The sequence below is a fragment of the Oryza glaberrima genome, chromosome 2 (assembly GCF_000147395.1).
Source record: "Oryza glaberrima chromosome 2, OglaRS2, whole genome shotgun sequence".
Classification (NCBI taxonomy): Eukaryota; Viridiplantae; Streptophyta; class Magnoliopsida; order Poales; family Poaceae; genus Oryza; species Oryza glaberrima.
In genome coordinates this window covers 12632454-12658725 of record NC_068327.1, presented here as the reverse complement: position 1 = coordinate 12658725, position 26272 = coordinate 12632454, and the positions used below count along the sequence as shown (strand labels likewise).

General features: G+C 43.3%; 1 protein-coding gene and 1 long non-coding RNA gene across 4 annotated transcripts; both read right to left on the bottom strand.

Annotated features, from left to right (window-relative positions):
* Positions 1–13861: 13861 nt before the first annotated feature.
* Positions 13862–23090, bottom strand: LOC127764341 (uncharacterized). Of its 3 annotated transcripts, none has more exons than XR_008015857.1 (4): positions 22680–23090; positions 16255–20214; positions 15397–16168; positions 13862–14298 (listed from the first exon to the last, which is right to left on the bottom strand). It is a non-coding gene; the product is annotated as an uncharacterized LOC127764341 (long non-coding RNA). The 3 variants fall into 3 exon arrangements; XR_008015858.1 differs by having other exon boundaries at positions 13862–16168; positions 16255–16414; positions 17347–20214; XR_008015856.1 differs by having other exon boundaries at positions 13862–16168.
* Positions 23091–23599: 509 nt separating this feature from the next.
* LOC127763905 (obtusifoliol 14-alpha demethylase-like) lies at positions 23600–25583 on the bottom strand. Its single transcript, XM_052288706.1, has 2 exons — positions 25063–25583; positions 23600–24963 (listed from the first exon to the last, which is right to left on the bottom strand). Exons 1-2 carry the CDS (start codon positions 25543–25545, stop codon positions 23932–23934), a joined length of 1515 nt encoding a protein of 504 aa, XP_052144666.1. The 5' UTR covers positions 25546–25583; the 3' UTR covers positions 23600–23931.
* Positions 25584–26272: the final 689 nt, after the last annotated feature.

Genomic DNA, 26272 nt, shown 5'->3' with positions numbered 1-26272 from the left:
TCGTATCACATAGATTTTTAATCTTTAAATTAAAATCCGATAGATATAATAAAAGGCAAAAAGCAATTAAGAAACACCATAATGGACACTAAATTACCATATCCTCAAGAAAAAGACCAAATCCAATACAAAATTTAAAATTTACATGCGAAGATTAAAAAATTACAGTGTAACTTATAAAAGTTACAGTGTAAGTTTCATAAATTACACTGTAACTTACAAGAAAATGCAGTGTAAATTTGAGTGAGAAAATATAAGAAAAAATCTTTCGAGTGAGATATAGCAAAATCGTTTTTTTAGATTGTCTATACATCATTTGACAAAAAACCTCCCTAAAAATCTTGTAAATTCTAGACCACCCGATTAATTTAACATTCGTGCAATGAAACCAACCCTAAAAACCTCCTCATCCTCCTTTCTCCCGATAACGTGCCGCCGCTCCCTAGCGCGATCCGCAGTTTCGCACCGTGCCTCCGCCTCCGCTGCCGCCGCCGCCCCAGCATGCTGCCGCCCGGCCTCGCCGGCTGGCCGGAAGGCGTTAACTACGCCGGCGAGGCCCCCCCTCGGCCGACCTCCTCTCCCTCCCTCTCTCCCCTCTCCTCCCTCCTCTAGCCACTGGCGGAGAGATGCCCCCGCCGCCAATGCTGCCCACCGCCATCCTCCATCCCCGTGGCTCCGGCGCCGCCGCCGGCGCCTCGCTACCCACCGCAGGGCCGCCGCCTCCCATGGCCATCCTTCTAAGCCCGGCCACCTCCCCCTTCTTCCCCCCTCCCACCCCACCCCACCCCACCCCGGGACCTTAATTCGCCGGTGCCGGAGAAGAAGAGGAGGTCACCGGAGTTAGAGAAGAAGCACCTAGAGCACGAATTGCGAAGCACATCCGGTGATTCAAAATTTGCAAGATTTGGGTATGCATTTTCTGTCGACATATGCTTAGCAATTCCCTTTTTTTATCCTTTTTTCGCTGTTTTCTATCATGCTTTCCGTTTTTTTCTTTCTTTCGTTTTTTTCTGCTTTTTTTGCCAGATCAATCCGATCCATCTCACGCGCTTCCCGTCACCATTGGATTTTGTGAAAAACGAAAAGAGGAGATCGATGAAAAAGGAAAGAGAAGATCGAGTGAATCAATAGCCCTTCGTCAATTTTGAGAGATCAAGAAAGATTTGGCCGGATTTTAGGGGAGGATTGGCTCGGGCATATGGACACATCTATCGCCGAGACAAACCCTAGCGCCGCCACTCGATTCGAGACAAGCACTAGTGCCGCCACTCGATTTTGGGATAACGGAAAGAGGATTAGATCGAGTGATTCATAGCCCTCAACCAATTTTGGGAGATCAAGAAAGATTTGGCCGAATTTGATGGGACAATTTTAGGAGATCAAGAAAGATTTGGCCGGATTTTAGGGGAGGATTGGCTCAGACATACAGGTATATGACTGTCTTCTGAGGTTGAAGACGCCCCTCGATGTGTGAGCTAGCCTAAAGAGAGGCAGCTCGAGAGGAGACAGAGGTAGTGGACTGAGCGGGGCTAAAAAAATAAAAAATAATTTTTATTAACTTTTTTAATTATGATTATATAGCGGTCTTAATGGTTCAATTTATTGACCAGCTTCTAATAGTTGTTGTATCCCAAAAACGTTTTTCCCCGTTGCAACGCACGGGCATTTTTTTCTAGTAAATCAAAAGTTTATATATCCGATTCAAATTTGAATTTGAATTCAAATATTTTTTATATTTAGTATTTCTATACATCTAAAGTTTATACACCTAAAGTTTATAGACCTAAAGTTTATAAGTCAAAAGTTTATATACCTGTTTCAAATTTGAATTTGAATTATATCTGATTCAAATTTGAATTTGAATTCAAATATTTTCTATATATATTATTTCTATACATCTAAAGTTTATACACCAAGTTTAGAGACCTAAAGTTTATAAGTCAAAAGTTTATATACCCGATTCAAATTTGAATATGAATTATATCTGATTCAAATTTGAATTTAAATTCAAATATTTTCTATATATAGTATTTCTACATCTAAAGTTTATACACCTAAATTTTATAGACCCAAAGTTTATAAATCAAAAGTTTACATACCCGATTCAAATTTGAATTTGAATTCAAATTTTTTATATATAGTATTTCTATACATAAATTTTTCTAGCTTTTTGTTTTTTTTTAAAAAAATTTGTGATGTACTGTAGTAGAAAGAGAATAACAGGAGGAGGAAGGGGGAGAAGAGGGAGGAGTATAGGGGGAGGGGAGTGCGGGTGATCACCACGCATTAGCAGTTCCGTCTCCAATTAGTCTTAACACCAGAGATACCCATGTGCTAGTACTTTAGGAGTTTTGTTGCTATTAGTATATCCAATAGTGCATATCTTGTTTTCTTCTTATAGAATTTTCTCTTAAACTAGTTATCCAATTTACAATCTGATTACACCATTACGTTCATTACAATTAAATCTTTGCAACAAGATCTTACATGATTATATTATGATGAACAAATATTTATATTTATAAATTACTTTTATTATATACGTAAGTTACTTTTATCATATATATATATATATATATAAGTTAAGTTACTTTTAGATTTGACTAAATTATTTATATGCATTCATAATGCTCTAAATTGATTATTTTTATTATTGTTTTTAGTTAATTCTATATTTTGTGGACTTTATAAATCTTCTCTACACTTTACTTGCGAATTTACTCTACATAGTTTTTTATTTCAGCTCATAATATAATTATTTCTACTATAGATAGTTACTTCTATTGCATAACTAAGTTACTTCTATTACATATAATTACTTCTATTACAGAAAGTTACTTCTATTGCATAGCTAAGTTACTTCTAATGTATAGCTAAGTTACTTCTGCAATTTAAATACATTACTTATAAATTAATAAAATATTTGAATATATCCAATATGGATCTTGCATTGTCACATATTTTATGTAGAGTATAATGATGCAAATAGATCTTGAAAATAATACGTGATTTAAAATATATAAGTTATTAAAGAGCTGGTTTTTCGTCAACAAGAGCTTAAATCTAAAAGTAATTTATGTATATGATAAAAGTAATTTACAATATATATATATATATATATATATATATATATATATATATATATATATATATATATATATATATATATATATATATATTTATCAGAATATAATCATGTAAGATCTTATTGTAAAGATCTAATTACAACGAACACAACGGTATAATTGGATTATAAATCGGATAAGTAATTTAAGAGAAACTTCTCTAACAAAAAAAACATAGATATTAAGTATACTAGTAGCTTTTTTTTTAAAAGAAGGGTGTGTCTCTTTAGCACTATTCAGCTAACACTCTTCGTGTAGTTGTGTCCGTTTGTCTTGGTCCTCTTAAATTTAAATGGGCCGCAGCTCAGTCCGAGTTGTCATTTGTAGTGGGTATTTGCCTTCCTCAACTATTGCTAATCACCTCCCTCAACCGCAAAGTATAACATATCTCCCGATCTTCAAAAATAGATGGAAATTGACTTCTTAGGTAGTTTTACATATGGTTTTGTTTTATCAACTAATCCACATGACAAAGACATAATATTACTATTCGTCCACTAAATATGACACGATTGGACCTTTAGACATGCATTTCTGTATTAGTGAAATGTGAATCTCAAAACTTAACAGGGATGAACCACGTAATCAAGAAAACATGAACCGTTGAATTAGTGAGAAGACAAAACTAGGTGGAGAAACAAGAGCCATCAGATTAAAAGGTGAAAAAATTACACTCCTCCGGTCAATGGAGGGAATGGAGAGAAGTCCCCGAAGCATCTACACCGCAGATCTAAAAGGAAAAAAAGCTAATACCTCTGTCCCAAAATATAACAAATTACACTCCTCTGGTCAATGGAGGGAATGGAGAGAAGTCCCCGGAAGCATCTACACCGCAGGTCTGGGAGGGAAATAAGCTAATACCTCTGTCCCAAAATATAAGAAGTTATAGACTTGGACACGGTTATTAAGGAAATAGGTAATATTAAATAATAGGATGTTGTGATTGGTTGAGAAGTGGAGGTAGGTGAAAAAATTGAGTGGTGAAGAGTTGTGATTGGTTAGGAAGAGAATGTTTGTGAAGAAGTTGTTATATTTTGGGATGGAGGGAGTAGGGAAAAAAAGAAGAAGATGGCAGTCGTAGGTACTGCAACTCTACCAGCACTACCAGCTGCAAGTCGTCTCCTCAAATACTCCATACGAAAATATGTTGATGTAGAAGAACGAGCTTTCATACTACTCATCAATCAAAAAAGAAAACAACAATTGGATACCACTGTATATAATTTTGACTAACTCCTAACAAAGCAAATACAACAATTTTTAAAAATGCCGTAAACCCCCTAACTTCCGTATAACCTGAAAAATGGTCCATAAAATAATAGTGTTGTAATATTTCTAATTAAGTTCATATGCGTGTGCATAATTATACCTAAAAATTCTATTATAAATTAAAATTCGAAATTGTAAACTCTATATGTTGTACTCTCTCCTTTTTAATATATGACGCCGTTAATTTTTTAAGATATTTTTAACCATTCATCTTTTTCAAAATTTTTTAATTATGATTTATTTTATTATGACTTGATTTATCGTCAAATATTTTTTAAGCATGTCTTAAATATTTTTATATTTGCAAAAAAAAAAAATTAAACAAGACGAATGGTCAAACGTTTGTAGAAAATTAACGGCGTTTATATATTAAAAAACGAAGGTAGTAACACTTAACAAACAATGTGCAAGGAAAAAGAGCTATATTTATTTAGCTTTGGCTGCTGAGCGTGTGTCATTTTGTTTGTATAGGGCAGTTACAGTTGCACAAACTACAATTATATTGATGGTACATTCCTCATTTCACTAATATTATTCTTATATTTTTTTTATAAACGTAACATACAATAGGATGGTTAGAGTCGCACGAATGTGCGACTTCATAGACTAGTTTTCATTGAATTTGGCCTCCGCGGGCAATGGGGACAGGGGATGGAGGGTCATCCCCGCCCTTGTCAAACCTGATGGGTACTTGCTTTTCCTATTTGATTTCCCGTGGAGAACCAATTGAACCATCCATGTCTCCTAATGAGCGAAGTATCCGCGGGACAAGGGAATGGGGCCATTGCAATCTCACTATCGTCGCTCCATACCACAGATCAGGTGCTCCCCATCTTTCGACTCTCCTTCACCTCGCGGCCCCGATAGGCATGCACTAGGCCTAGGCCGGCTGAGTAAAGGTTGTTTTTAGTTTGGTTGAGATTATTCTAGATCCATTAGGTCATTCACAATACACATAGATGGCATTTTTGCCCCAACTTGCTACATAAGAGATTTCCCTCCAAGTATGCAACTGCCGCACCCCTGTGAAGACCCTCGGGCCCGCATGAGGAATAGGTGGCCTTGTCAAAGCTGATAGACAAAGGAAGCAGGAGAGTGAGGAGCTATGTAATGGCCAGAAATTTAGCCATTTTTAGACTATTTTGGATATTAAATCCCCATCTATGAATCAAACCAGGTAACACAAAATAACAAATTAATATGTAGACCCAAACATAAATAAATCATAAATATTTATGTAAGACAGTCCTCACATTGAAAAGAAAGTAGAAGCGAAAAGGTCGATCCTAGAGGGCTCTAGCTCCACTCCACATGCATGCTCAAGTGAGGTATAAGCCTTGGTCCTTTGACTCCGTCCTAACATTAAGGCACTTAATTTCTAAAAGAGGGAAACTATAGAAAGGTTGACTACAAACCACCGTACTCAACAGGCCACACCAATAATGCAATTGTGTGAGGGATTCAAATGGAGGTGTGTGGCTCTGTTGCATAAAGGCGGTTGTAAACCTCTGCAGTTTAAATAGTAAAATGGTTAGTTGATTAAGAGAATATTAATCTCCATTGAACAAAACTACATCATGAACTAGGCAAACCAACGATCTAAACTACACAACTTCATTATGTCAACTTAATTATAATTAAAGTGTGGGACTAATTATGGTGAAATTGGTTGGTCACCCCAACCGTGGGCATAGCAATTTAAACAGATTTACTCAAGTAGAGATGTACAACTGTACCTACAAGATATCCCCAACGTATGTTTTCATACGCCTTTGTATTGTCGATGTACCTTATAGCTAGGTTGTGACATTTCCCTTCGCATATTATTCTTGATTATTCTTGCAGCGGCTGTCAAGTGGTGGGCTAGAAACCTGCAATAGAGAATATATTTATATGTGTACATTTGTCAATGTTGGAGCATCACCAAGAGCATCTTAAAATTATATCCCCAAAATTTTGATTATGGGAACCCTAAACAGAATTTAAAGTGTTAAAATTTTCTTCACTCCAAGAGATTAGGTAAAATTGGCTTCCCAAAAACTAAAAGGTGAGCCCCTAATAAATTTCCAACAGAAATCTGTTTCCACCCCCCTCCCTCCCATGAGATAATGCTCACCCGTGTGACAGAGACCCTGACCACGCCGCCTCACCGTTGAGGGTTTGAGATTAACCCAAAAAAAGAACAATGTCAATATAAAAATCATGCTAGTTCTCTGATTCATTGACTGATTGGAGAAGATTGATCACTTCAGAAGATCCAGTATGGCTTTCCCAACTTCTGTTCATGCAAGCAACTGCCGTCAAGCTCACCTTGTAGCAATTGCAGCGTCGACGGCTTGGGATTCTTGAGGTGAACCACACAGATCTTGTGGTTGACTATGTGGCAGTCCAGCTAGTCTCTCATCGTGCTACCACGGATCATTATACACATGGTTTTTCCACACTGTCACCGCCACGTGCACTATGCGCCGCTCCATCGTTAGAGATGGCAACGGAAAATTCCCCGCATGGAAATACACCCACCTACCCACCCTCTCGAATTGTAACGGGAAAATCATTCACACCTCTAATCATATATGTAACTTCCATATTTTACATCAACATATTAGAATATATATACTAATCCACATGACAAAGGCATAATATTGTCATATATCCACTAAAGATGGAACGATAGAACCTTTAGACACACATTTTTATTGGATTTGGCCTCCACGGGGAATGGGGATGGGGGATGGAGCTGCCCTCGCCAAACCCAATGGGTACTTGCTTTTGCCAGTTTGATTCCCCATGGAGAACCAATTGCAACCATCCTCGTCCTCTAATGGGTGAATTCCCCCTCGGGGAAATGAGTAATGGCCCATCTTCCTCAAGAGTTGCCCTTTTGTTTGTACGGGTAGGTAGCTCCGTTTTCTCAATTACGTTGACATCACGGTCTAAGTCCGATCCCGAGGACTTGAGAGAATCCAGGTTGTGGAGAATGGATGGTTTGAGTGGATATAGTCCGAGGTTACTGACCAATCGATCTGAGTCATCGAGAATCGGGTCATTCGACATCTCGTCGTCCAACCTTGTATCGATGCACTGTTTGGAGAGAAAATTCAACTTTCAATCTCTCCGCCTAGGGAAGTAAAATAAAATAAAATGCGTGGCCGTGCCAGTGTACTAAGTACACTAAATAAAATAGACGAAGAAAAATGCATTTATTATAATTCTCAAAAGAATTACAAAAATACAAAATCCTTGGTCAAATGCGCTCCATGGCCTATAGACAAGGTGGATCTGAATTGGCGATTGTGTTCTCCTGATTCCTGAGGTCTCGGAAGACACCCGGTTAATTACTCTCGCGAGTTAAACTCGTGAGAAACCTCCGATTAAGCTGTGCTAGTCGTCGTCGTCGTCGATCTTCGCTTCACGTTCTCCCATGCATGACGGTGATGGTGGTATAGATGTGTGTGGACGTCGGCAATGGTCCATGGCCTCGTCAGTCCGTGCGCCGGTGTTGGTGACGCCGTCTCCATATAGACTCCGCCCGCCCTGCCATTCAGCCTCGTCGGAGGTAAAGATGGTACTTGTAGTGGGGACTAGCATGGCATTGGCTAGGGTGAGAATAAGATGACGGTGTCGGTAGTAGTGCCGAGCTCGAGTATGTTCGTGGTAGCCATGAAGGGTCATTAGCGAAAGCACGAATGACATCGGTGGTGGCGTCGAGCTTGAGAGTATATACGCCGACGGTGGTCACGAAGAAGTCATCAGTATGTGTACTGATATCGCTCGGAGCAATAGAGACACCGGTGGAGATTCCAAGCTTATGGTCACTGGCGGTTGGGGTAGCATCACCCATCTAGTCTCCACGGCACTGGTCGATCATCATCATGGTACAGAAGTTAGCCTTCTGATCGCTGCAGCACGCTCTTAGTATCAAGTGGCTGTAGGGGATGTTAGGGGCGTAGCGAAACCTGGGAGCGATGGATAACACTCCAGGTGTCGATGACCCTGCCTTATGTGTGCTGTGTTATAGGGGCAAAACCCAATTATGTTGGGAGTGCCTCTAATCATAGCGGGTATGAATTGGTTATGGAATCGTGCCATCACACGTCATGGGAAAGCGTCGTTGGACGTCTCTCCTTAGTTCGAGCTCGAGCATGTCAGCAGAGGCAGCCACAGGATGCCGGTAGCGGCTTTGTGCTCAGGCACATCACTGGCGGAAGCATGTTGAGGCCAGCGGTTCGCCAAGCTCAAGCACGTTGTCGACAACAACCTCCTAAAAATGATGGTCGGCGGCATATGGGTGAGGCCGGCAACGGGGCCAAGTTCAAGCACGTCGGTGACAACAGCCACGGGAAATCGTGATGGGTGTATGGATGAGATGAGGACGATGCTGGTGACAAAGATGAGTCGTAGACCATCTCCGGTGGCAGTCCAAGGGCGCCGACAGTAGCACGGGCATGCAAATGACACCACAATAGTTGTGATAAGGATGCCAACTGCAGCGACGAGCTTGAAGTCGTCACTGGCGGCTACATCGATAGTTAGTACCAGTGAGGAAACCTTCAGAGTTGCAAAGATGGCACTGACGAGTTGCAGTTATCATCGGCAACAGCGACAAACTTGTGATTGTCACCAGATGCAATCTTGGCAATGCCAGCCATAGCTTGAGCATAGGACGGCACCAGCGATCGAGGGAGAAAACACCGTAGTTGGTGTGAAGATGATGCTAGCAGCGAAGAGGGGCTTGGAGTCATCACCAGTAGAGGCGAAAGGGACGATCCTGCAGTCGTCCACACTCCTCGTTGGACACGAAGATGTGTTGGCAGCAACCAGCAGTGTGAACAAATATGAGAGGATGACTAGCTTCATTGATAGCGACGAATCAGAAGTCGTCGTCGATGGCAGTCGGGCGGTCGACGGCGTTGTACTTGTAAGGGTTTTGCCATCGAGCGGTCGAGGCCGGCGAGCGTGACACTGTAATCGTTGGCGTGAGGGTGACTCCAGCGTGACGAGTGAAAGTGTCGTGGACGGACGGCGCGGCATCCTCGGCCTGATGAAGAGAAGGAATCATAGCCGAACTTGACGAGGGTGTGCGGTCACCAAGCCATGGCGCTCCGGTGTTCTCCTCGGGCCGCTTGACGATGAGTGTGAAGAAGATAATTGCGCCAACGAGAGCGAATGGATGTTGGCGGCGTCACGGAGAAGAGGCCGCGACCGGCAAGGTGACGACGTCCAAGCATCTCGGTGACCTCGCAGTGCCCGGTAGAAGCGCCGCCGGTGGCTCGACCGTCAAACAGATGGCGTCGGTCTTGACGGAGACTCACGGATGATGTCAACGAATCGGTTGACCCGGCAACTCCGGCGATGGCAGTGCACCCGGCGTCTTCCCTGCTGATGAACACCATCCCGACGTGCATGCACTGAAGTAGAACAGAAGAACGCATAGAAAAAAAACAACCTAGTTACCCATAGCAGTGAACCGGAGCGGCGACGTCTTGCTCCTCTCCAACGATCGTCTCCTCCTCAGGGTCTTGCCGGACGCGGAGGTGTTGCAGCCAAGGTCGCCGGGCCGCCGAGTACACGTGTTCCCCGCCGGACACCGGCATGCTCCTGCCAAGATGGCGTGCATGATGGTTGCCGATGATCAGTAGACACTGATGATTGCTAATGAGTTGGTTGTGTCTCCTCTCTCTCCTTGTGCCTCTGTATTTCTCTTGTGTGTCTCTGTGTATGTCTCTCTACGGACTACTGCCAAGGTTGGGCATGGCGCAGCGCCTGGCGGCGGCGGCGTGGACTGCAGACCCTCGGCTCGTGCCTCTATCCTCTCTCTGCTGCCCCCAAATGATGAGTTTGCTTGGCCTTTTATAGCAGAGACAAGGCGGTGCTGCCTGTGAATGGCTAGCATATCATTAGCCTGATCAACCCAATTAATTACATGATTTGACCAGGCTCTTGTTCCATCCATGCACTCACATTTCCTTTGACAAAGATTATCACATTCCATTTTTGCTGTGACACGGAGGAATAAATTCCCACCATACATAAGAAATATTTCCATTCGTATGAGGCATTCCTATTTCATTTCAAATCAGCTTCCTGCATGGGAGTTAGATAGGCAAGTTTTGATTAATTGCTTCCCATTCACGAGAATATATATATTTTTTATGATCTTTCCGATCGGAAAAAAGGCTAGCCCAATAATCTCTTTCATTTTTTATTTCACTTGCAACATGCATGGAAAAATAAATACACCAATATGAAATATGGCAGTATGCTGTCGTAATCAACTGGAATTAACCACTAATTGCCATGTTTAACAGTCAAAGAATATATGCGTGCGCGAGTTCCTGGAAATACATAATAGATCGACGTGCATTTGTTCCTTTGCTTTAAGATCAGTGCTAGAATTGGGTTTCTGCACACACGTTTTTTTATCACTAAAAGAATGCACAAAATCTCGTCGAACATGCACATAGGTCGATCAGACAACGCTTTGGGGGGGGGGGGGGGGGGGGGGGGGGCGGTTGAGTTGGCTGGTGGAGGTGAAGTTATCGATTCGGCTTTCTTGAGGAAAGCCTTTCACTCCACCAGAGTTTGATAACTCGTCTTGTCGATGAGGGCAAAGTTTGTATGGGGACACATACTGAGTATATTGATGATTGGCAATATCATATTCAGCCTTCTCCTTTTGGAAAACAGTGCATCCAGCAAGAGAGTGAGCTCCAGTTTTGTTGATGTGGCACCGTTGCTTCCTGGTCTTACGAGCGGGTTTTGACGGATGTTTAGTTCTTGGCGGGAGCCGAAGGGAAGATTGAAGTAGCGAAGACTAGGAAAGTGATAGACCCGACTTGGAGAAAGTGAATGCCGGCTGGGTTGTATCTCCCAACCAGAGAGCGGTCATTGAAACCTTCATCGGACAATCTGCCTCTTGAAGCAATCTTGTTGAAGCAATCTTGTCGAAATCTTGAAGCACCAAGACCTCTATGTGATGCGCCACTATCGACGGGTTAGACCCGACAACTGTATTTTAGGAGTATGGGGTACGTTGATACTCATTCTATCTACTTTTGATAGTTATATTTCATATTGGCACACAGACCAAGGATAAGTAATTCTACTTATCATCCATTTAAACATGCTACTAGTTATTCCTCGTAAACAAGCAATTCATTAATATTTACATTTTTCAATGCCCATGTAGCCAATCATGTGTGGAAGAATGAAGAGTCACGCATTAAATCCGAGAAAGTCATTAAGATGATAAGTTGTTGGATTGAAATATGACTATCAAAAATAAATTTTTCAGATTTGGAAATATGACTATCAAAAGTAGATGGAGGGAGTACTAGGGTATACGCGAAGTTGTAGTAAGGAGATTAGAGACATGGATTTTCATACTGGTTCAGACCCCGAGGTGGGTAACAATCCTAATCCAGCTTATATGTATAGCTATGGGATGTATCGCGCTGATTACAAAAGGGAAAGCAAGCTAGCTAATCTAGCGTGCTAACTAATCTGTATCGAGACCAGTGACTTGGAGTCAGCGGCTAGGTGTAGACTTCCTCCTTATGTTTCTTCGATGTTGCTTGTGGGTATGGCTTATAATTTGAAGGCATCCCCTCCTAGGGGCGTTATATTTATATGGGCATGTGACCGCTTGTTCAAGTAAAACTAGTTCATGTGGGTATGGGGAGATAACACATCCTTCCTTACTGGGAAAGGAGTTTCCGTCTTTATTTGCAATATTCATATATCTAGGTATACCTTTGTGTGTGTGTGTAAATATAAATATACAATACTAAGTATCCAGTATTTTCGGTGGTTACTGTTGGGATACGCATAGGCTACGATAGCATAAATCAAAATTTTCTATCACGTAAACCATGAACCATGCAAGTATTTGATCATAGATCGTTACCACTCGACGCGCTGAGCAGCGGAATAAGACGCTGAGAAGTCGAAGGAATTCTCGCGAAGTAGCGCGTGTCGATGTAGAGGAAGTAGTCGATCGCACCGGCTCGACCTTCTCCTCCTCGTGCGTTCTCCTCGCCGTACTCCCACGCCGATCAGCACCGCAAACCAGCGGCGCCTCTATCGGTATCCACACGTACAGGGACGGAACGCCACACGCAGATGTGCTAGCACCCACGCGCGGCTAGGGTTTTGCTCGGGGAGGGAAGTGACGGCTAGGGTTTCTCACGTGATGCAATGCCTCCGCCGATCACACCCCTCACGAATATATAGGATCCATCACTCGGGCCTCCAAGGCCCGTAGGACTCCTATTCAGATCCCTATCCGAATTAAGCTCATATTGGATCTCTATCCAATCCCATTATTCCAGCCCATTAAGCGTGCGACCCTGTAGGTCCACATTATTAATTTGGTATCTCTATACAATGATCCATGAGACATGATCATCAATTAATACATGTGCTAATCATATAAACATATTTGTTCCACATATGATATTTGATCAGGGATCCTTTAGAAATAGTAACAAACAACATAAACAACATAAAGAGTCTCATGAAAGAATCACATATTCATTAACCAATAAGGAGTTATCTATTTCAAGAAACAATATCGGATAAATATATAAACATAGTATGTGATACAATCATCTCTATGATTGCCTCTAGGGCATATCACTAACAGTTACCTGATTCATAACATTGACAGAAGCCACATTGTTTTTTTTTAATTATAGAGATGAAGATAACGGCAGTTGTTGATATCTATAACTCACTGAATTCAGTGGATAACGTTTGGACGCTGTTTTCACTATTATGTTTTGCTTCACAGGTCATGGAAACAATAATAAAGCCTTGTTTGATTAGCAGACCAGTTCCATGACGTCGAATAACTTGTAAACTAGTATTATCTTGTTATAGATAATCCAAAGACATGTGATCATTTAATATTAAACATGAGGTCTTTAATTTTGAAAAAAAGTTTGCAGATGACTTATAAAAAGTTTGCAGATGACTTAAAAATAATATTAATTGTAGTGCAGCTGTATACCCTCCAAACAAAAAAAAAATCCAATTCTAGATTCACAAGTGCATGTACAAATTTATAGCGAGCATTGGGTTAGTTGTAGTAGTAGTTGTTGTTGTTGTTATTATTAATGTGCCCGTGCTAACGCTACGGTTATTTTTTTTTATGTAAATCAAGCAACCAAAATGTGAAATATGTTTTGTTAATGGAGTAGGATAGATTTAAGCTTCACAAAAATAAGACCTCTGCTAGGGATCATGCATGGGTTTTCAAGCTTCATGTAAAGTCATGAGCAGAGATCAAAATACAGTAGATCAGTATCCTTTCCATATATTTGGTCAACAATTAAGAGTCAAAATGGCATACAGGACCAAGAAGCCACAAAATTTATATCATTTGTATTTGTACATAGATAATTGAAGAAAAGCCATTCGAGAAGCCATAAAGATTTCCAACTTTTGTATTTCTAGAGAAGTAATTAAGAATAAAATCAGCCATTTGTGTACATCCCTTTTATATTTCTAGAGAAGTAATTAAGAATAAAATCAGCCATTTGTGTACATCCCAATTTATACAGGCCATTTTGATAATATATTATCTCTAAGAGGCCATGATGTTCCCTGACTTCCTGTTATTGTTATAAATAGAACAATCAAAATGAGCTAGCATGACATCTGTATTTTATTGTGATCCTGCTATTCTGCAATGACAGAAGACAATGGGCAACCCAAACTTTGGAAGGAATATGTGAAATCATTCCCTAAGTACTTAATTACATAACAAAATGATAATATGCCAACGAAGAAGAAAAGGATAAGATCTTGATACAAGCCTTTCAGGTTGAGGTGCCAGGTTAGGCTAGATTCCCTTTGATGATACATCTGCTGATGATCTTTATCCATGCAAAACAACATCCTTTTAAGATACAAATGTCAGTTTGCCAAGAATGTAATAAAACCAGCAAAATGAACCAGTGAATCAATTTAGAGCAGGTAAATAGTAGACTATAAGCCAACTATAAATATATTTTAAGGAGATAAAAAAGAAGAGAAAAGAGCAGTGGGCTATAGATTTGTAGCTAGCTGCAGCACGGACTCCAAGATATTACGTGTGTATGACAGGTGGGACCAGATTTTAGTGGTGTAGTGTATGTTTATAGGTAACTATTGTATGAATTGGTTATTAAATTGACTATAGATGATTTGGAGCAGTAGTTGGCTATACTATTAAACTCGATGTTGTTTCAAGTATTTCTTACTTGAGTGCATATTTTGCCTATCAATTTGTTTTTAGGTTCAAACAATACAATCTGATTGTTCATACTTACATGCATATTTCATCTTTTCTAATGTGCCCGCCACAACGCGCGGGGTTTCATCTAGTTGTATTAATGGGCATATCCCATATTGCTCAGAACAAGGGTGGATACAAGCCATAGTGCCGCCATGGAAATTACCATATAGATGGTTTTGGGTTTTAATCATAGCATGGTTTAATCATAGGTTGGGTTCAAAGGTTAAATAGCCACCCTGACATTCTTTCCAAATGTTGATTAAACAACATATTTTGTCCAAAAGCATATATTTCTTCTTGTGTTGCATGTCCTCTTTCCTAAGATGCAACCTCAGAATTCAGGCAATAATAGTTAACAGTTAACTGAACCCAGGTATACAAGCCTAGCCTTTAGCACACATTTAGCTTCCAACACTATGGTTCTTATATATGATTGGATAGGTCTTACTCAGCATTTAAGATATTGCACTCAACAAAAAAAAAAACGTTTCCTTCTAGTTCTTATCCCCATTTACTAAATCAGATTTCTCAAAAAATATTCTTGCTCTCAAGGACAAAGTAGACCTATAGGTTTGGTTTTTCAGTTTTTCTTGTCGGACAAAACAATGCCAATTGCGACGAACTGAGGATGCAAAGATGTTCACCTTCTAAGTAATGTTAACATGACACATACACCAGGATTGCACTATTATGTTAGATTAGCAGAAGATTTGTTCGAACCTGGAAAAGGCCATCCCATGAGGTTAGGTTGGCTGCCAAGTGCGAAATAACTGCTGGAGCCGGTTAGGTCAGCGCGCACAAATGTCTGGCCAGCTGCCTGCCTGCCACAGCACACATGATAGACAGTGGACATGGTGGCTCCCCATCTGGGGCGATGGTGGCACTCGCCCCCCCCCCCCCCCCCTGCATGAATGATCCAAATATATAAATATGTCTTAGCTAAAGGGTAGTGGCGGCCACCACATTATGTAATGGTATCATGTTTACATGTAACACACAAAAATTGATTCTACAATACAAATATTTAATGAACAAGGCCATGATACACTATCAAAGTTTCATTTAATGCAAATATCTTATTCCAAAACCAACAACATGACATCTAATCAGGAGAAAAGGAACACTGGAATAGGCATTTCCTGTCCCTAAAATCCAGCTTCACAAGTAGTATCACATACCAAACAGCAGTTCCAGGTGAGAACGGAGAGGGAAAAATATTTAGGATTTATAGGCGACCAAGCGAGAAGGTACTGGCACCCCACCTAAGAGGAGAGGTTGGCGACGGTGAAGATGGTGGCGGCGGTTAAATTGTTGATCAGCACGGGCTGCGCCTCAGTCGAGCCGAGGTACCACGTCACCACCTCGGCATTGACCCGAGCCGAGGTACCACGCGACCACCTCGGCATCAACCCCAACCCCGCCGCTCCTACTGCTCCCGATTGGCATGAAGGTGGCATCCAGGCGCGGCGCCGACCTCTTACAGATTCCAAACCTGCATTACAAAATCGAGTAAACATCAAACACACAACCATAGCCCCCCCTGATTCCACATACAGAAAGGAGAAATCCTAATAATACCTTTGAGTTGGAGGTTGGGGGTGCTTGGGTGTGAGGAAGGCGGATCGCGTGCTGTCAGCGAACAACACAACGGGAGACTCCCTCTTAAATGGAATCAGGAACTTCAGTCCATGGGAACCATTAGTGTGTCCAGCTTAATGGTTCACCAAAACAAGCTTTACTAAACCATCACGAAGGTGTAAAATAAATTATTCATACTCCATCTACCAAAAGCAATGGATGGCGGAAACATGAACGTTTAATCAGTTCATCCATCGTTGATGACTAAATCATGTACTTGAGAGCAACAAATTATTTTATGTAATAATCAGGACAAATTATTTGGTTAATAAAATCCTAAAATACAGTCTGTTCGACAAAAGAAAACAAGCAGACATGTATATAACACTTCCATTTTCTAGTAATCTTATTTTCCAAGGACATTTTCTGATAATCTTGAAAAATCTAAGGCTTGATAACATATTGCATATCCACAGATGATTTAACCTGCCATATTTCATTATCTTGGCCCTAGCTTATTTGTATTCCACAAATTTATAAAGTAGAAGCATATCTGTATATCTAACCTCATAGTTCGGAATATATACAAAGATAAATGCATTCTTCAGTCTTGGTGAGACAAAATGAACAGTTAAGAAGACAGTACATATGGTCAACATATAAAATCACTCACACTTTGTTGTGGCTTGGATTAATAATGTAATCTGAAATTATAGTGGAAGGTTCAAGAAAATTACAAGGACAACTGGCTTTGCATAGTATACCATAAAAGTGGCCAAAAGGAAAGCGAGAACTATTTCCCCAGTCATTAACTCATGATGGATCAGCAAGCAATATCACTGAAGTCTTATATCTTCCAACTCCTATTTTTCGGAGAAAAAAAATAGAGTGTGCAGGGAACTCATAGAGTTGATTTTGTAACATGCAAATGAGCAACATTCAGTCATCGTACATTTGTCATACAGTAAATAGAAAGAAATTAAGATTTACAGTTGAAGAAGATAACCTTGGACGAATCCTAATTCAATCAAACAAATCCAAGAATCATAATTCAGTCATAACGAAGCCAAGAACCCTAATTCCCCAGTGTACCTTGGATATGAGATTGTCGTCAGTGGAGGTGTGAGCAGCAGTTGACGGAGTAGTTGACCCCGACCGGCGCTCAACCTGCTTCCGGGCGGTAGGACGGTGGCGTCCAGGCATGGCGCCGATGCGGCTGTGGTGGAGGGAGGCACCAGCTGGTGGCGGCAGAGGGAACCTGCTCCCGTGCGGCAGGAAGATTAGGGTTTGGGCAGAAGGGCGTGGGAGAGGAGGCGTTGGCGCGTCGCAGGAGTGGGGAGGCAGGGAGCGAGGAGATGGAGGGGGCGCGGCTCTCCGCTGGGGCGTGGGTGCGGGACCGCGATGGGGTGGGATTGCACAGAGAAGATCGGGACCGTTTGATATGAATATGAGCCGTTAAGGTGTAAGAGTGTAAGGATGAGAGATGAGTAAAATGAGTTGGTGAATTATAGAGTAGATTACAGAGTGAGTACTCAGTTTCAGCTAAGAGATGGAATGTTCCACCCAATTTTCAACTGTCCCAACTACTACTACTTTCCAAGGTTTGCAATTTTGGTTGCCACCAAAATTTCGGTGGTTACCGAAAATTTAAAAAATTTATGATTTCTGGGTCCGTTGTCTGAAATTATTTTAATTTTTAACATATTCTGACTGAATTTGAACAAATTTTGACTAAATTTACAAATATTTGACAAAAAACCAAAAAATTTAAGGATATTTGTGCTTGCCAGTGGGGGCTGAAATTACCGAAATTTCAAACTATGCTACTTTCTCCGTTCCAGAATAAGTTAATCTAGTACTGAAGTGACATTCAATAGTATATTAAATTATTTTGAGACGAGGTATTACTGGTTAGGGGAGCATCTTTCACACGGGAACATGGACATGTCTTTTTGTTTTGGCTTTGTTAGAGCATCCCCAACAGATATGCCATCCGAATATCCATCGAGAAAATAGCGGCTAGGAGCCTAAGAGAAGAAAAACGCCCTACAGCAAATACTCCATCCCACCCTCCAAATTTAACGCATCATCTATCCGGGAGAGAAAAATGCCAAATTTGGCGTTCCTCTCCTCACGCCATCCCGCAACTGCTAGCACCTAGACCAAATTCGCGCCCCCATCCGGATCAATGCCTCATCCACCGCCGTCGTCGCAGGTCGGCCTTGCCCCATCCGAATCGACTCCTCGCAGAGACTGGGTGGTGGTGGCGGCGGCGGGCCATTGACGGGAGGACGAGGGAGATGGACTCGCCGGGAGGAGGGTGGAGAGAGAGAGGCATACTAGAAGGACAACGTCTCCGCTTGCATCTGTGTCCACTGGCCACCGCCGCCGCTTCCCCTTCCGCTTTCACACCCACCGGCTGCCTCCCGCCGTCGGCCACTTGCGCCCGCTGCTTGGGCGCTCCTCCTCCCCTCCACCCCTTGCGCCACCCGCACCGCTCCTCTGACTGTGCCACCACCCGTGCCGCTCCTCCGACCACGCCACCCCTCCAGCTAGCCGCTCCTCCGACTGTGCCACCCCTCTGATCGGCCCTCGTCCTCCCCGTCGTCTCGGCGGTAGAGAAGAGATAAAGGTGGGGGGATTTTTTTTAGAGTGGTGAAAGGTGAGTATAAATATGTGGTAGTTGTAAAATATTAGTAAAATATAGGATGTTGGTATATGGAGGATGCAATATGGATGATCTATTGGAGTGAAAAGTAAAATGGAGTAGGAATCTTTTTGGATGACTATCTAAATAGGAGTATGGAGGATGAACTTTAGATGAGCTGCTGGGATGCTCTTAGCAATGAGCATTTGATGTCTGACTCTATCAGAAAGAAATATTTCCATGACTAGGTTACCTGATCCTGATCATGGTGTAGCTCCCGACACTTATTACTGAGCGTTTCCGATCCTGACGAGCCTCCCCAGCATGATGTTGGTAAGGTGGTAGTTGTGTTTGGTTCGGGTATAAGGTGGGATGTGTCACATTCATTCATGTTTTTTTTTATGGGATGGACCTAGGTTATGTTTGATTCTATGAGTGGAACTGACCCAATTTTTTTTTTTCTTTGGTTTGAGGGATCTGTCCCTTGTTTGGTTGGAGGGATGAAGGTGAGTTGCCTAGATAGAGTTACCTTCTTACATTAGTTGGCGAGGCTACCTTTCATATAACATACACATTGCAAAAAAAGTATTTGGATATAAAGACCACACTATTTAAAAATAAATTACATTCATATGACTATATTTGGAAATAAAATGCAATTCATATCACATAGCCATCCCAAAAACCAAAGCAAAATACCGATAATTAGCATACATTAATCCTTATATCAATTCATACGTAGGAACTAGGAAGTGATGAAGCCACATATAATAATGATAATTAGCATACATTAATTATTGTAAATCATCTCATCAACAAATATACTTGCCCACATCACATAGTAATACTTGTTCACATTAGTAAATTGTCTACTATGAAAAAATTGATGGAAAAAAAAATGCAATGTGCTTGAACAGATGCTATTTACAGTAAGGGATATTCATCTCATGCAAACGGAATCGCACAAATTTGGCACTGAAAATAAAATAACAGAGATTCTGCACAGTGCTAGAGTTTCCTTACCTTAGCTATGGAGGATGACAAGAGGATGCGAGGAGCAGTAGCAGACAAGAGAGAGGAGGGCACTGTAATAGGTTCCTACAGCCGATTTTCGCCTCTTGCCGCCACTGACGCCGCCTTTCCTTCCTGCCGCCGGCGGTGGCTTTGAAGACGAGGGGGCAGCAAAAGGAAGGATGCGAGAAAGGAGGAGAGAGAAGGGAGGATGGCACAGGCGCCACGGGCCCTGCCGCACGACACCGGCATCACTAGCTCCTGCGCATGATGGCGCCGCCACCGCCCTCTTTTCTCTCGATCTGAATTAGAAAAACACGATACGGTGAGAAAACGCGATAGGGTTACCCTACTCCACGCGTGTGCAGCACACGTGATACGCGAGAGATGAGATGGGATGGATCAGTCCGCCACTTGTTCACTGGACAAAGCCAACCCGGATATATGCATAATATTCTTTTTGACCCAGCCCCTATGAAGTCCTTTAACCAAATATATTTTAAAAGTATGAAGTCATGCAAGCAGTGTTCTCAGAGTGGTGACGTGCGGCGGCAGGGCTGTGCTAGGACAGAATGCCTTCCAAACAGCATTCTGATCTGATCTGGACATTCCGGGCAACTACGTCCACGCCTAACGATTTTCTGGATCAGTGTCCTACCTATTTTCATTGTTCTGAGCAGCTGAGGGGCATTTTTTTAATAAAGGTATTCATTTGACGTTTATTTTAAATAAGATAAAACTAATTATTATAAAATTAACAATTTAAAACAACTGCAAATTATAAAATATAGATTGATATAAAATAAAATAAATTACTACTCCATCCGTCCCATAATATAAGATATTATACTTTTTATATTTTTCATAACATGATCCCGAGACCATACCTTATCCCCCACCTATCCACTTTTATACTATTTTATTCCTTACCTACTCACTTTTGTACTAATCCATGTCATTAACTATCACATTTTGTGCTTTCATTTGTTCTTTGTTCTTTTGATGCTTAATTTTTTTTCAAATGATATAATCTAATATGGGACAGGGGGAGTAGAACACCGGTTTAAATATAGAGATGACAACCTACTGCTAAATCTCTATTTTCTTTGTGGTTGGTGAAAATCTATATAACTCAATACTACAAAAAGTGCCATTGGCGCATGTTGGGAAACCTTCATGTGTGCCGGATTTCCTAACGGGCACCCAGGAGGCAACACCTTTAAGGCTCTAGAAATTTAAAAAAAATCCGGTTCGATGCATCGACTCAAATCGAGCCGATACATCCAGTATCTCCTAATCACCCATGAGATCCCTATCCAAGAACACAATCATGAACAAAAATCACATAACAAAAACCATGAACACAAAAAAAAAAACATGAACACAAATCATGAACAGAAGTCCTCAACAAACATCACGAAGCAAAAACCATGGCCATCTACTGCTGCTACACGGTCTGAAAGGCGACGAAGAACTCGTTCGTGAAGGGCTCACCAGCCACCTTGAACTAGTGCAGCTCACCGAGCATGCTAGCGTACAGCTCCGACGCTTCGGCGTGGTGGTGGTAGCGGCGCTGGAGCACGAGGTGGAGGATGAGCTTGGAGTCATGGGCGCGGTGGAGGAACTTGTCGAGCGCGGTGATGAAGTTGAGGGTGTGGAGGGTGCCATCGAAGTAGTCCTCGATGAGGTCGAATAGGTCGGGGCTCTACAGCCGACGCTGCCCGATCCGCCGCTGACACTGGATCAGCCGCGGGAGCCCCCGCTGACGGTGTATCTGTCATGGGAATGCTGCCGATGTTGCCCCCCTCCCCCGTGCCTGCCACGGGAGCCCCCGCTAACACCTGATCCTCAACGGGAGTCGATTGCCGCCGACGCCGGATGCAGCTCCGCCCCACTGTCACCGTTGTCTCAACCGACAGAGAGGGGAGGAGAGGCTGAAGGGGTAGAGAGAGAGAGAGAGAGAGAGAGAGAGAGAGACGTGCTAGAGGTGGGGGGGGGGGGGCGAGTGGATAAGCTCCCTCTCGCCTCCCTTTGCACAAAAAAAATGGGGAGATCCTAGCAACTGGCTCCCATCTCGGTTTTTACGAGTGTTGTTCTTTTAAAAAAAATAACACCGGCATCTATAGTTGCTTAAAGGTGTCGATTTTATATGTTTTGAGCCTATGGAGGTGGAAAAAGGTTTATAGATATCGGTTTTAGCACTTCCGATACCTATAGTGCGGACCTCTAAGCTAAATACATCTTTATAGTAGTGACTTTTATATAGTTCTTGTCCTCTTCAAACTTTTGCAGGACAGTCCTAATGTCAAAATTAGTAGTACTACTACAGAACCCCTAAATGGTGCCGATTGGGAAACCCCCTTAGGTGCCGGTTTTCCCAACTAGCACCACGAAGGTGGCATTGATGAGTTCCATCATCGGTGCCGGTTGTAAACTGACACCTATAACAAATATAGGTGCCGGTAGTGGGGTTTCCAACTGGCACCTATGATGTTTCCACGAGCCAAAAAAAACTAGCTCGATCCATCGGCTCGATTGCATCGAGCAGCTCCCAATCACCCAAATCCCCCAAATACATCAACACATTTCATCCAACAACAACACAGAGTCATCCAACAACAACATTAAACAAACAACAAAATCAAAATCAAAGATCAACAACGCGTCAAATCCCCCAAATCCATCAACACATTTCATCTAACAACAACATAGAGGCATCCAACAACAACATTAAATAAACAACAACAAAATCAAAATCAGGGGGTACCTGGACGCCATGGCGAAGCGAGGGGAGTTGGGGGAGGAGGCGGAAGCCTGCGCGTTGCCCACTGTGCTCGGCCTCCTCCACCACCACCGCCGGATCTGGCTGCCCCGAGCGCCGATGGCCTTCCCATGCCGCTGGCCGCCGCCCGACAGCCGCCGAGGTCCGCCGCCTCCCCTCCGGCTAGATCTGGCAGAGGGGAGAGCGCGGTCACTGTCCTGCCGCCTTCGCCGGGCCGCCGCTCCGTCAGGTCACCGCCCTGCCGCCTCCATCGGCCAGACGCCCACTGGCTCCCCTCCCGCCGGATTTGGCGAAGGGGAGGGCGCGACCGCCGCTGCCGCCGGCCGCGAGAGAGAAGGGAGGGAGACAGAGAGAAGAGAGTGAGAGATGAGAGGAGACGAGAGAGTCGGGAGGAGACATCGAACCTTATCTCCTCTCGTGGTGAGGCCCGCCGGCTCGGCTCATCCGATTGCCGGCTCGGCTCGATTTATGTTTGTGTCGTTTTTTTATACGGTTTAGAAAACCGACACCTTTTCTAAGGTGTCGGTTCTTATTTAGAACCGGTATCTATAATTGTTTAAAGGTGTCGTCTTTTACGATTTTAATTTGCAGAAATGAGAAAAGACCTATTGGTGTTGGTTTTAGCACTTCCGACACCTATTTGATGTTTTGTAGTAGTGTAGAGAGTATACATCATCGCCCCAAGTTCTAAATTTTAATTCGAAGTCACAAATATACTCGTCAAAATCAGCATTCTGTGTATGACAATCGAACTAAAGCGGAAGATAGGGTTCTTGACAGCAAATCAACATCTCTCTTCACCTGAGAGGGAGAACTGGATGTCAGCGAGACAGCGACTCTCAGCGCCGATAGAGAGAAACATTTGGCGAGGAAAAAAATTAAAGATGACAGGGCAATTGGTTTGGTCCGACTCATTTCGATAATTCCATACATTTCCTCTCTGCAGGCCTGACATAGCGCGATAAACATCACACTTGTACTTTATCAAACTGCGTAAATTATTTGAGCGAATTGCAAGAGGAATGACTAAATTAAATTACATCCACCGTACAATATACAGGACAACAGCGCATTTATTTTAAAGCCATAAAAATTAAAATTCTAACATTCCCAATCTCGAAATATCTTTAAAGACAAATAATTTATATTTTAACTTTTGATTTAGGCATTTAATTTCGTATGGATTTATGTGTTCCTATCAATAACCTGCCCACATTCTTCAACATTCCTGCATATTTCAGGAAAGCGTCCGTCTCTTATAGCTGACAATTACTTTACCTTTGGGCCTCATGGAAAGCATGTCCTCAGTTTCGGGGAAAGGTGATTCTAATTTGAGCTCGAAATTGCTCACCAGGTGGCTCAAAATCACTTTTATCTGCTGGTAGGCGTAGCCCTCGCCCATGCATGCATGCTTCCCGGCGCCGAACGACAAGTAGGCAAGATCACGGGCGCCGGCAACGGCCTTGTCCTCCGCCCTCCCGGCGGCGAACCGGTCCGGGTCGAACACGTGAGGGTCCTTGTAGATGTTCGGGAGGAGGGTGTTGACCACCAGGGGGCTCGCCAGCAACCGCCCGGCAGGGACGCTGTACTCGCCGCCTTCCTTGTCGCGCACGGTGAAGCCCCGGCGCGCGCGCCGGAGGATCATCGGCGTGACCGGGTGGAGCCTCAACGCCTCCTTGATGCAGCGGTGCAGGACGTCCATCTGCAGCAGCATCCCGTAGTCGATGCCACCGCCGCCGCCGCCGCCATGGTGGCTGCGCTGCTGCTCCGCCGCCGCCACGAGCCGCTCCTGCTCCGCCCTGACGGCGCGCAGGTGCTCGGGGTGGGTGAGCAGGCGCAGTGCCGTCCAGACGGCGACCGTGGAGCTCGTGTGGTGGCCGGCGAAGAGCAGCGCCACTAGCAGCCCGGTGACCTCCGTGTCCGTCGTGGCACGGCCGTCCCCGTACGTCGAGTCTATCAGGTCCTGCAGCATGTCGTCCTCAACACGTCCAGACATCTTGCGCGTCTTGACGATCTGGGAGAATATCTCCCCGAGCTTCGCGCGTGCCTTGTCACGCCGGCGGTGCCCCGGCGTCGGGAGGTAAGGGAAGAACATGCTGATCAGGTGCATACCTCCCATGAGCTCGTGAAACAGTGAGGCAACCTCGTCGAACATGTTCTCCCGGACCTCCTTCCCGAGCAGGCACCGGCTCGCGATCAGCATCAGCACGTGATCCACCTCTTGCATCAGATCAACCACGCCACACTCTCCCCATTTCCCAAAATATTCCTATACAAACAAGATTAGTTTACGGAGATGATAACAGACATGATCTGAGCTTTGAATTTATAGGATCAGGTAATGGACAAAAAAAAAAAATGTACTTGCCTCGATCTCACAGACCATGGGAAGAACATGGCCCCTCAGTTTGGCAGGCCTCAGCATCTTGGCGAAGAAGCGATGCTGCTCGTTCCTTGTGTCCAAGTCGATGTCGTAGCCAACTTCTTTGCCAAAGATGGGCACGGTGACCTCGTACAAGCCATCGATAGCTATCTCCCACTCTGGCGCGTGGAAGAAGTGGTCGGAGCACTCCGGCCCGACGAGGAACGTCACCGCAAGCCCAAGTGACCTGAGCGTAAACACGCTGCCCAGCGCCCTGTGCTGCTCGCGGATCACGGCCTGCAGGCCCCTGCGCAGCACGGCTGGAATTATCCCAACCAGAGGAGCACCTTTCGCCTCCGGCGGAGGCCGCGGCTTGCTCGTCTTCTCTGCAGGGAGAGTTACTGATGATCTTACCACCTTCGCAGCTAGTGTAATGATGAAGACGAGGGCTATGGTGAGCCATGCGTTGGTGGAGAATATGTGATCCATGATCACAACCCAGCTGGAGCCTCTGCTTTAGTCTATACTACGCTCTAAGAAACAAAATTAACTACGGAGACGGATTTCATTCAATATAAATATATAGGGCCGTGGGGCGGAGAACATGTACTGATCCATGATCACAACCCGGCTGGAGCCTCTGCTGCCTCTGCTTTAGTCTATGCTACGCTACGGAATGAAATTAACTACAGAGAGACTTCATTCAATATATAGAGCCGTGGGACAGTAAGTTAGCTGTCCTACTAATCTTGACAAGAATGACTCCATGTGTTGTATATGGCTTATCATTCGATGTCGTCCCCTCTAAAGAGGCCAAACAATATTGTTAGGCGCATGTTAATATGTCTTTTAGGTAGGTTGCAAACCGTCTTGTGTCAAGCGCTCTACATCACTAGTCTCCTTGTCACATTTCACCTATTTTGGAAAGTTTGCCATAGCTGAATGGGTTACAATTCAAGCCACCTTCAGTAAAACAAGCCTATATATCTTTTGCATACGAACTATGTTTTGATGTTCTTGTACTTGACGGAAAATTAACTTCGAGCCGAACAAAAATAAAAATTTAAAAATATGGGTTACGATTCAAGCCACCTTCAGTAAAACAAGCCTATATATCTTTTGCATACGAACTATGTTTTGGATGTTCCTGTACTTGATGGAAAACTAACTTTGAGCCGAACAAAAATAAAAATTTAAGATATTTTTGCCAGTATAT